General features: G+C 37.8%; 1 protein-coding gene across 2 annotated transcripts in view; it reads right to left on the minus strand.

Annotated features, from left to right (window-relative positions):
• Positions 1-3,158: 3,158 nt before the first annotated feature.
• Positions 3,159-12,234, minus strand: part of LOC138443852 (guanylate-binding protein 1-like) — a 166,628-nt gene continuing 157,552 nt past the window's right edge. For both annotated transcript variants that reach the window (XM_069596923.1, XM_069596918.1), the window contains exons 3-11: positions 9,833-9,960; positions 8,812-8,921; positions 8,345-8,541; positions 7,480-7,722; positions 6,348-6,628; positions 5,488-5,700; positions 4,827-4,929; positions 4,395-4,588; positions 3,159-3,304 (exon numbers count right to left, since the gene is read on the minus strand). In XM_069596923.1, the coding sequence (XP_069453024.1) occupies positions 3,188-3,304; positions 4,395-4,588; positions 4,827-4,929; positions 5,488-5,700; positions 6,348-6,628; positions 7,480-7,722; positions 8,345-8,541; positions 8,812-8,921; positions 9,833-9,960 (1,586 nt within the window). In that variant the 3' untranslated portion in view covers positions 3,159-3,187. The remainder of the gene's footprint in view (positions 3,305-4,394; positions 4,589-4,826; positions 4,930-5,487; positions 5,701-6,347; positions 6,629-7,479; positions 7,723-8,344; positions 8,542-8,811; positions 8,922-9,832; positions 9,961-12,234) is intronic.

Here is a 12,234-nt window from a genome sequence, read left to right on the forward strand (position 1 = left end):
TTTTACTATAAAAATAAACTTCTTTAGAAGCTATAGGATTATTCAGGTCAACTACTTTAACTTAGGTGGGTTTTGGTAGTTGGTGCTTTTTGAGAAATGAGTCTGTTTCACTAAGTCTTTCCTCCTTGGAAGAGAAGCTATGACCAATCTAGACAGCATATTAAAAAGCAGAGATATTACTTTACCAACAAAGGTCCATCTAGTCAAAGCTATGGTTTTTCTAGTAGTCATGTGTGGATGTGAGACTTGAACTCTAAAGAAAGCTGAGCACTGAAGAATTGATGCTTTTGAACTGTGGTGTTGGAGAAGACTCTTGAGAGTCCCTTGGACTGCAAGGAGATCCAACCTGTCAGTCCTAAAGAAATCAGTCCTGAATATTCATTGGAAGGACTGATGTTGAAGCTGAAACTCCAATACGTTGGCCACCTGATGCAAAGAACTGACTCGTTGGAAAAGACCCTGATGCTTGGAAAGATTGAAGGCGGGAGGAGAAGGGGACAACAGAGGATGAGATGGTTGGATGGCATCACCAACACGATGGACATGAGTTTGAGTAGGCTCTGGGAGTTGGTGATGGACAGGGAAGCCAGGTGTGCTGCAGTCCATGGGGTTGCAGAGCCAGACATGACAGCGACCAAAATGAACTGAACTGGACTGAACTAAGTTGTTGAAATTATGCATTCATTGTGGTAATGTTTTTTAATTTATCTGTTTATGTATCAAATATTCAAAATATTTCTTAAATCTTTATATTTGTGTGTTTTAGTAAATACATTTTCATTGGCCTAATAGATTATTGACCCTGGACAAAGTAGGGCAGGGACTTCTGCTGTTAACACTTTGCCAGTATCACTTTATGGTGTGTTCCCTTCCTCTAGATCAGTGGAACTTATATTTCCTATATAAACTCATAGAAGGAAAACTAATCATGTGTCACTTAGAGAAAATATACTTCTCTAGGCTAAAAAGAATTTTGACACTGAAACCCCATAAGGATCAACAAATATGGGCTCTAACATATGGTATCTTTGGCAGATTGAAAGTGTATCACCTTGAATTGTGCTTTTGTCATTATACTTCTCAATGACCCATATCCGATCTACTATGTCACAAAGTCAGGGGAAGCGTAGGGGCCTGAGAATCCTTATATTTAATACATTTATTTTAATGTCTAGCTAGATTAAGGACCACTGGTGAAAGTAACATGCCTCCTTGGGAAGACAGCTGGATTTTGTTCCTGGAGATAATATAGAAAAAGTGTTAAACCAGAGGTTAGATGATTTGGAACCTGTTAAAGAAACTCTTGCTACCATTTTAGAGAAGAAGTTACCTAATTTAGTTTAGCTGTAAACTAAATTTCTGATTTTTTTTTCTGATTTTTAAATGATTAGTAAAGAAAGCACTATTTGATCTTGAAGGAACAGTTATTCTTTTCTATCATGAAGTCTCTTCAACTGATAAAAATGTATTTAACTTACTCCTTTGTTGCAGCACAGCTTGGAAAGTACAAAGAATTATCTACATAAATACTGCTTCTAGTATGCTTTGGGTCTCATATGGTTTCCTATAAACGTGCAATTTGAGTAAGGAAGTACTGCTTATCAGCACTAGCCCAATTATGGAAGGAGGCATTCTTAATCCTGATGGGAGCGAAGGGGATTCAGTAGAGTAAAAGTCCCAAAACAAGCAGGTTTATTCATGTAGATTCAGTGGCATTAGCTGTGTCCCTGCTTTTCTCTTATCATGTAATATTTTGAAGCACTGCATGATCTTTTCACAATGCTCACATCTACAATCTAATTCACATGTTCCTTACAAATGCAAGAAACATAAGGCAGGTACATAGAATTTTGACTAGTATTTCTATTACATAAAGCAAGGGTCTGCAAACTATGGCTCGTGGGTACCAGCTGTTTTTGAAAACAGTATTTTCTTGAAACATAGCCATGCCATCCATTTATGTATCATCGGTGGCTGCTTTATGGCAGAGTTGAGCAATTGAGTCAGAGACCATATGGCTCACAAAGTCATAAATAGTTACTATCGCATCTTGTACAATAAAGTTAGCCAATATATGGCTATATAAAGCAAAACATTATTTTCTTGGTGAAATAATTTTAAAAATCAGAAATGCAAAATTCAGTGAAGTATAATTTATTTCCAGTTTGAAAATAATTCTTCATCGCTTTAAGAAACTTCAACCACGTACTTAGGAGTTTTGACAATTGTGATAAAGTCCTAAGTAATACCAAGAGTATTATTTTACTGGTCAAAGGAAGTAAAAAACAACTCATATTCTCTTGGGGAAAAATAAGCAGGATTTCAAGTATGACTGTTAAGAATTGGGAAAAGATTGCCTAAGGTTTAAGGTTATAAACAATCTAATAATTAATTTAGCTCAGTTTTCTAACACATTGTCTGTCATCATTTTAAGTTCATCTTCGCAAGTTATAAATTGCTACAAACACACAATGTATAGTTGTCATCCTGTTACTTTGTTTAGCGTCACCTAAAGTTCTAAAGAGTCCCATTAAATTATAATCTGAGTGAACTGAGCAAGAAGGAAAAGTTTCCTTCTCTAGCCCATTTATTTCTGATCCAAGTTATAATCATACTAAAGGCTTCTTCCATCTTCCTGTGAAAACTCTGTAGAGATTCTAGATCACTGTGTAAGGTGATTTACTTTAGCTTGAAATTCACCACTAAGCATTGCCCACTCCCAGGCCCAGGAATCACATCACTGCTGACAGTCTGTGCAGTCTGGAAACAATGGGACACCATATACTATCTTCACTAAGACGCTAGAATGGTTGTCCCTGATATTGGAACCTCTTGTGTACTTGGTGAAAGTCATGACCAACTATGTCCCAAGACTTGGACCTAAGACTTTGCTCAGTATCCACTTGTCTAACTAGTGGTCATCTGGAAGAAGCAGCTCCTGATGGTATTAGTTTATGATGTCTCCTGTGCTGGCACAGAGGTGAAATGCATCTTGTTACACAGTTGACAATATTGTGAGGATGATACACGTGATTTCAATTATAGTGCTGCATGTCTTTGCACATTTTAGTGTAATAAAAATGCAAAACCTAAATATTATCAAACATGGTGACACTTTTCTTAGTTTTAAACTTCTTGAGTGATGCCTTTGATAAGAGTTACCAGGAAAGCTCTATTCTTTAATTCTTTAGCTTAGGACACATGAGGGGCTTGGCTTATTCATAATCTTCTGGAGATTCTGTATTTCATTTTGAAGTCGTCTTTGCTCCTCTTGGAATCCTTCCTGTAGTAGTCGGGACTGTTCCTAAAAAAATACAAATGGGGACTGAATAACGTGTATCATTAAGAAAATCTCTAACTTCTGTCTAGTTTCCACATTTCATAGATTAAAAAAATATTTAATGTCTTCTTGAAATTTTGTCCATCATTAATTTTCATTATTATTGCTCTTGAGGCTTCTAGCTCTGTGATTACTTTTCCTGAGTCGTCTTGAATTAAGAAATATTTTTGACTCTTATCTCCTGATATGGTGGTGAATCTCAATTATCCTTCTAATTTTTTCTCCCATTAATTGTATCAAGCTTTGCGGGCAATCTTAATGAAATGTTTCCCTATGCATTTTGATTTTTAAATACACACACATACACATATAATAGAGAAATTAAAAAATAATTTTCAAAATCTGATGCAGTCTGAATCTTAGATCAGGAAATTTGATCTAAGCTTCTACAACTTGGTGGCGGTGGGAGCAAAATATAGGTGAGGGAGTATCAGGGTACCAGACTTGACCATACTGAATTTCTCCACATAATATTCCCAACTTAAAACACACTAGAAGCAGGGAACAGAAAAAAGTAGGAGTAACAGATGGATACAGTGGTGTAAGATTTAAGGAATCCTTCTACTTATGAAGGTTTCCTTAGAGCTAAAATTCATCCCAGGTGTGACAGGAAAAAAATCATACATTCCTCTAAGTAGCAAAGACAGTTCATGTATCTTTCCAAGCATTGTGACCTAATAAAACTATTTAGTCTTATCTGAACCTCTGTTTAATTTCCAAAGTAATAGGGACATAACAGTTCTTGCTTCGTATAGTACTAAGTAAGAGATAAGGATAAGACCATTAAAAAAAATAATGCTTGGCAGATAATAGCTATTACTGATTGACAGATATAGTGAAAAAGGACTGGGTATGACATAGCTGCAATAAAATCTTTTAACAATGAGATATTATAGGGGCCAGTTCAGGCAGGCAAAAAAGATTGAAAAGTACAAGTGAGCAAGCAAGGTCTTTCTTCTGGGCTTCATGTTCTCACTGCTGTGCCACGTATGTGAACAGGGAGTGTGGCAGGAAAACAGAATAATAGGAACCACACAGTGTTGCAATTAAATACCTGCAGTTTGAGAGCAAGAGTTCTCTCTTGCTCTTCCAGTAACTGGGCCCTATCCCTCTCCATCTTCTCAGTCAGTTGTTTCACATGTTCCTGATAGCTCTTTTCTTTCTGCTCCATCATCTGCTGGTTCCTTATTTGCATTTCCTCCAGCATTTTTGCTGCAGCCTGTGCACATTCAGCTTTCATGCGTTCCACTGTCAGGAGGAAGAGGAAAAAGAAAAATGTATGTGGAGACCAAGTTGCTTCTTCCATCTAAAATTACCTATCACTGTTGCTACTGACTTCATATGCCCTACTCAGAAATGACTTTACCAAGTAAGAAACATCTTTTATCCTGTTGCTACAGTGTGAGGCTCCTAGGTTTACCCAGCAGAGTTAGTTAGAACTTTTAAGAGCTTTCAGGGCTGTCTAGTCTCTTGACTGGCTCCTCACCTTCAATCAACTTTTCCTTCTCTGAAAGTGTCTGGTCTGTTTGTAGAATTGCATCAGTCACAGACTCCTTGGACTTCAAGTATTCCTGAAGAATCTCGTCAGCCTGGGTCCCGGAAAAAATGGGGTTAGTAGTAGGAAATGGCTGTAAGCACTTATTCCTGTTTGCCCACCACTTTTCCCTCTAGGAACTGTTCCTCTTGGCCCTGGTGTGCCTGGTGGTCAGATTCCCTATCACTGGGCTGAGCACATGCTCCAGACTGGCCAAGCAAGGTGCCCTCCCAAGCAGAATCCTTTATAAGAGGTTGATATATATGTAAATAGTAATCCTCTGTTCTTTTGACTGAAAGCTCTGATTTTGGAGCTGTTGGTGCTATGGTCCCATATGGCGTGAGCTTGTTCGAGAATGAAGGCATCATGGAGAAAGGGGATCTGAATAAAGGGGGTAGAGGGAAAATGGGAGGGAGGAAAGTGTGGAGTTGAAGGGAGCCACAGTCAGAGTGATAAATGATGACATTATTTGAAATTTTGGATACATCTGGTAATCCAGTTTATAACTCAATTGTTAATTGAGTGCAGACTCTTGGATGAGCACATAGGTTATACCTGGTGTAACAGGCTCCTTGCAGTGTTTATTGAATGAGAGTGTATCAACCTTGCTTACCTGTGTGCCCTTCCTGGGCTCCTGAAGATACTTCTTCTTCAACTCTTGCATCTTCTCAATGAAGAGGCGATAGCCCCCTGATTTCGAATAAATCCCCTGTTTCACATCTTCTTCTAGAGGACTGAAAATATCCTTCAGTAAAGCAGAGCAACGATCTGATGATGCTTTACGATTCTGATTACAAAAGTCGTCTCGTTTTTTGTCTAGCTGGGCCTTTAATGCAAAACAATAGGAAATGTTAATAAACAGAGGAGTGAAAAGATGTTAGCTTGATGTTGAAATTTCTGGAAAAGCTTCTCAAAAAATAAAAGTTAAAAAGGTCTCTGACCTCTAGACAGACTTATAGGCACTCAACAGGACCATATCCTTCCTCCAGATTCTGACTTTTACTAAAGCCCTTTCACCATGGGGTAACCTTCAGAGCAGTGATTACTAGCTATATGGTACACCTTTGGAGATACACTCCGGCTTTTCACATTGGATCAGTGACTGCATATGAAATTAATGTGGCTCAATGTAAGTCTGCTTGTGATAACTAAAACTAACATTTTCTTTATTGCCAAAATATCCAGTGAGTCTTATAACAATGAGCATGTAATTTGATTAGAAGCTCTGCTACTTATATATGCATGTAATGAAACTATAGGGAAGAATATTTGTTTATTCATGAAAGAAAAATGTTTCAGTTCATAATAAGATATATCATAAAAAAGTGGTTCTTCTTATGATAACACAGATTGGTTTTCACCACTTAAATATCTAGTGAGAATTACTTTTCTCAAAATAAGCACCCATCTCATTTTCTTCTATTATTTTACTTTCTAAGAACCTAAGCTATATAAACTTGAGAAAAAAATTACCGCTAATTCTTTTTGAAATAATTGGTCTGTATCTTTGAAGGAACTCCTCATGAAGACTTCAATGGTCTCTTTCTCAGTGGCCCTGTGCAGCTCCAGTAGCTCCTGGAGGGTTTCTGTGGGCAGCTGCAGCTTCTGGCCCATCTGCTGGTCATAGTGGGCAATGGCCTTTTGTACTGCAGCCGAGTTCTCAATCTCAGCCAAGGCCAGGACTGCATTCTCCATGCAGGGCAGATCCCCACTGTTGATGGCATTGACATAGGTCTGCACCAGGGTCCCTAGACCTACAATAGAGAACAAATGATGATGTTTATTTTATGTGGAGTGAGGAAACTTTCTCTTCTGTGTAATTCTAATGTCTATTACCAACCACTTGTCTTACAGCATCAATGCCTCAGCAGCATCTGAAAACCTGCTAAAAATGCAGACTCCCAGCCTCTGTCCCAGTTTGACTGACTTAGACCCTCCTCTTTGGCAAGATCCTCAAGTGGCATAAATATATCAAAGGTAGAGAACCTCTGTTCTAGATAGCGAAGTCCGGCATTCATTCAGTGCATTCACTTTAGCAGCAGGCATTGTTAGGCCAGAAACCATATTTCTCTCATTTATGTCTGTATCATCAGCCCTTGTAAGTCCATGGGAAACATTTGATTAAAATTTGTGGAGCAAATCAAAATGAGCCCTCCATTTTGCTTATTCTAGCAGAGCATTATAGGAGACCTTTCTGTGATGTTGGAAGTACTCTGTGTGTGCTCTCCAGGGTGGGAGCCACTAGCTTCAGGTAGTGTGAGCTCTTGAGACATAGCTGTGTGATCAGCATGTTAAATTTCTATATTTTTTATTAGCTACATTTAAATTTAGATAGGCACACTTGTCTAGTGAAAACCATGTTGGACAGGGCAGGTCCAGTTTACTAGGACAATTGTCCACTCTCAGAGCTTTTATTCTTTGCCTTTTGTGTCTTTTCTCAACTATGAAGTCTGACTAATAAAACCCAACAGAAGTGTTGGTGCCACCTAGAATTTATCACGATAATAGCAGTAGATGTGCACTTTTCAAAGTTGAAGCTACATGGATGCTATCACACCATTCTCTAGTCTTAACAGTGAGAGTGAAGACTGGGAAGAGGACTCACGAGGGCCATCCACCTTGATGCCTCCTGAGAGAGTTTTAGTTTTGGAATTGCTAAAGATGTAAGAACAGAAGACTGCAGCTTGTTGCACAAATTCGGGATCCAGCTGATCGTCACACAGTTCCTCAAGCTGGCCCAATTTCTTCCTATCAGTGGGCCGATCAAAGATGAAGCATTTCTTCTTTGGGAAGAACTTTCGGATACAGAGTCGAGGCATATTAAAAGTTTTATCTTTTGGGCTGGTACCTGGAGGAAGAAAAAAGGAATTTACCTAATGTAGGGTCTTGCAAACACTTCCTGTAAATGGTCAAACAATAAATATTTTAGACTTTGCAAGCCAGATGGTCTCTTTTCTGAGTACTCAAGTCTCCTATTGTAGCCTAAAAGCAGTCATAGAGAAACTATAAATGAATGGGTACAACATTATTCCAATAAAATCTTATTTATAATACCATCTGGCAGGCTAGATTGGACAATATTTGCCTGTGACAATCCTTTGCCAGCCCTTAACTGTGGATGGTGCATGCCTGCATTTCTTTTCTTCAAATAAATGACCATTCTACTCCTACTCTTTGGCTAATTACAGCACCACAAGCCCTAAGCATGGAGATATCCATCTAATCACAGCACAGGGCAAGGTGAAAGAAAAAGAAATTTATTCTTAGAACAGGGAGAAAAATAATCTAAAGCCAAATCTATTAATTCAGCATTACTTCTTAGTAACTTCTTAGTAACAAGCATTACTTCTTAGTAATCACCCCTTGAGAAGAAATAGAAACTATAAGTAGAAGACGACTGTTGACAGAAAACTAAGGAACAATAGTTTTAGTGTTTTGTCATCTGTTTACCAATTCTAAGTCCCCTTTACCTTTCCTAAGCTTGAGTGAATTCTCCAGGTACTCGTCTGCTGTGATGGACTGTCCATCTGCTTCCAAGTTTAGGGAGAAATCCCTCAGTGTCCATACGAAGTCTGGAAAGAAGCTCACAAAGTCAGCTGAATCCTCAACCTCATCCACATCAGGTGAGGATCTTGCCCTGATCCTATCTGTCAGCTCTGTCACATAGCTGAGTAGCAATATAAGGAAAACCGGCATGTATGAAGAGTACCCCCCTCATCCTATATTAGTTCCACATACAAAGCCTTGTTTCTCCTTTGTTCTTAACCCAAGTATCCCAAGTATCAATTCTTCGGTAGGTTATAGGATTTTCCCCTTGCCATTGAATTCTTTTTTATATTTCTCATGTTTGTTTCACCAGGATTCATGGTTAGTCAGCTGTTTTTTAAAGTTTGGTCTCCCCTCTGACTTTGATGTGCTTTGGATCCCAAAAGGATACTGCAGTTGGTCCATGGCCTGCTGGTTGATAGTTCCCATACTATTGTACACGAAAGTGCTGCTCAAGAGTATCGCTAGGGCAAAGATCCAGGAGTCATTCTGGTTGTCACCCTGGAAATCAGAACATATTTTACCAGGACTGTGTTTCATTCTTATGGCACTTTCCTGATGAGCAGTAGTAAAAGGATGCTCATGTAACTAGAGTGGTTTTTTTTTTTTTCTTTGAGACAAATGACCTATAAGATGAAACTAAATCCCAGCAAAAATGACTGTTAATAGGACTTGAAATTTGAATAGTTTTGTAATTAGTGTTTTCGGTTTACCCTGATGCTCACTGGACTCTTATGATCATTGGAAGGTAGTTGCAAAACAAATAGTCATTGCAGGTGGACATTCTAAGGGCTTAAATATAATTCAAATTTAATTTTTTCTCTTTATTTTTACAGAACAATTATCTTCATATGGGGGCAATAATAGTTGTATTTATCCCATTACACAATTGTTGTTCACCTAACAGTTTCCACTTCTTATCTTCTAAATATTCAAACAATATCAGAGGCAAGTGTAGATCTATTACATCTGTTTTATAGATCAGAATAACTTGCTAAGGTCATTGAGGTACTGATAGACTTTAAATCCATGAGTATGGCACTTCAGAAGCTAAATCCTTAACTAAAGTTCTTTGCAGGATAAGATTAGGTTGAATTTATTTTTTCACTGCATTGGATTTTTATTCATTACGTTGAATTTGTTTGTTTTACCATTATGCATCTGGGTTATATGGCTTAGGTTATAGCTTTTTATTAATTAGAACACTGTCTACAGACCACTATGCTCTTCTTCTAGGATTCTGCCTTATGAATGTTCTCCTGACCCCTGGTTGCTAAACTTGGTTTCATGGCATGTAAACAGAAATGAAAAAAACATGGTTAAGTAAAGGTCTTATTTAAAGGAAAATTAAATAGTGTAGAGAATACACAGACATGAGGGGCTTAGTCCAAATTGGAATCCTCATTCCTTACCTTCTCCACATCCCCCAGACCCTCAGTATCAAGCAGAATTAGAGTACGGTTTGGCTTCTCGGGATGAGGCACACACCACATCCAGATGCCCTTCGTGTGAGACTGCACTGTGGAGCCCAGAGAGAAGCCTGCAAGGGGGCATGGGGAAAAGAGAGGGTAGAGTTTTAATATTAGGTGGTTCTGGAAGTTGAGATGACCGTTAACAAGTCCTAAAACATCTCTTAAATCAAGTTTAGGAGAACTGAAACCACAAGAAGTATTAATCTTACTTACAATCAGAGAAACAGGGCAATTAGAATATTGAATACATGAAAAGATTAAATACCTTTCATGATAAAAGCAATCAACAAGCTAGAAATAATAGGTAATGATCTCAACATAGTAAATAATAATAATGATTGTATTAAAAAAAGATACAGCCAACATTATACTGAACGGTGAAAGACAGAAATCATTCCTTCCACAAAAATTAACCAAAATGAACCAAAGACCTACAAGAAAATGAAAGTGAAAGTGAAGTTGCTCAGTAGTGTCCAATTCTTTGCGACCCCATGAACTGTAGCCCACCAGGCTCCTCCAACCATGGGATTTTCCAGGCAAGAGTACTGGAGTGGGTTGCCATTTCCTTCTGCAGGGGATCTTCCCAACCCAGGGATTGAACCCACGTCTCCCACATTCCCGACCCAGGGACTGAACCCAGGTCTCCCGCACTACAGGCAGGTGCTTTACCCTCTGAGACACTAGGGAAGCCCTTAAAGACCTAGATGTTAGAGCTAAAACATACAGAAGAACTTCACGATGTTGGATTTGGTAATGATTTCTTGGATATGATACCCAAAACACAAATAGCAAAATAAAAATACATAAGTTGGATTTGATCAAAATTAAAATTTTTGTGTATGAAAGGACACTTTTTACAGATTTAGGTATGTAACTCAGAATGGAAGAAAATATTTGCTAGTTATGAATCTGATAAGGGATTGATATCCAGAATATATAAAGAAGTCCTACAATGCAACACAAATAAGCAAACTAAAGATCATCCCAAATAAAAGAATGAGCAGAGGAATTGAATATACATTTCTCCAAAGAAATTATTCAAGTGATCAATAAACATATGAAAACATGCTCAACATTCCTAGTTGTTAGAGATGTACAAAACAAAACCACAGTGTCTTGTAACAACCAATATTGGAAAGTAATTGGAAACATGTATAGATATAACTGAGTCACTTTACTATACACCTGACATTAACACAATATTGTAAATCAACTGTACTTAAAGCACTAGTGTAGATCTTAGTGAATCCTGAAAGTTGACTAATATTTATAAGAAAGTTGGAAAATTTAACATTGAATGAATTTGACAATATTAAATAATTTTTATTTAAAAAAAAAACCCACAATGAAATACTATTTTATGCCCTTTAGGATGGCCACTATGAAAAATCCAGAATATAACAAGTGTTGATGAGAACATGGAGAAATTCAAACCATTGTGTGTTTCTGGTGAGAAATTATAATGGTATAGTTTTACATTTCCACCCGAATGTAAGCACCAGAATGGGACTTCCCTTGTAGCTCAGCTGTTAGAGAATCTGCCTGCAATGCTGGAGACCTGGGTTTGATTCTTGGGTTGGGAAGATTTGCTGGAGAAGGGAACAGCTACCCACTCCAATATTCTTGCCTAGAGAATTCCATGGACAGAGGAGCCTGGCAGGCTACAGTCCATGGGGTCCCAAAGAGTTGGACGTGGCTAAATGACTTACACTTTCACTTTTCTGTGGAAAGCAGTATGGCCATTTCTTTAAAAAATGAGCACAGTATTGTCATATGATCCAGCAGTTCCACTTCTTGGTGTATAATGGAAGTGAAAGTGAGGACGTGAACAGATGTTTATGAACCCATGTTCTTAGTAACAGTATTCATAGTAGCCAAAACAAGGAAACAGTCCAAATGTCCATCACCTAGATGACTGGATAAACAAATTAGTATCACATACAATTATTCAGCCTTTAAAAGGAAGAGAATTTGATACATGCTACAACATTGTTGGACCTTGAAGACATTATCCTCAGTGAAATAAGCCAATTGTTAAAGGACACTCATGTCTAATTCCTCTTGTAAGAGACCAGTCAAATTTATATACAGTATAGAAGGGTGGTTGTCAAGGTGGCTGGGGCATTATTGTTTATAGGGGTACAGAGTTCCTTTTGGAGGAAGTTTATGGAGATGCATGTTGGTGAAGTTTACACAACAGTGTGAATTAACTTAATACCACAGAATTTTTAAAAACAGTTACAGTGATAAATTTTGTGGTAAGTTTTATGTATATCTTACAACAGTTGAAGAAAAGAATAGCCAATACAAATTTAAACATTTTTTTAAATCTTAAAGATCAG

This window comes from Ovis canadensis, chromosome 1 (assembly GCF_042477335.2).
Source record: "Ovis canadensis isolate MfBH-ARS-UI-01 breed Bighorn chromosome 1, ARS-UI_OviCan_v2, whole genome shotgun sequence".
In the NCBI taxonomy this organism is placed as follows: Eukaryota; Metazoa; Chordata; class Mammalia; order Artiodactyla; family Bovidae; genus Ovis; species Ovis canadensis.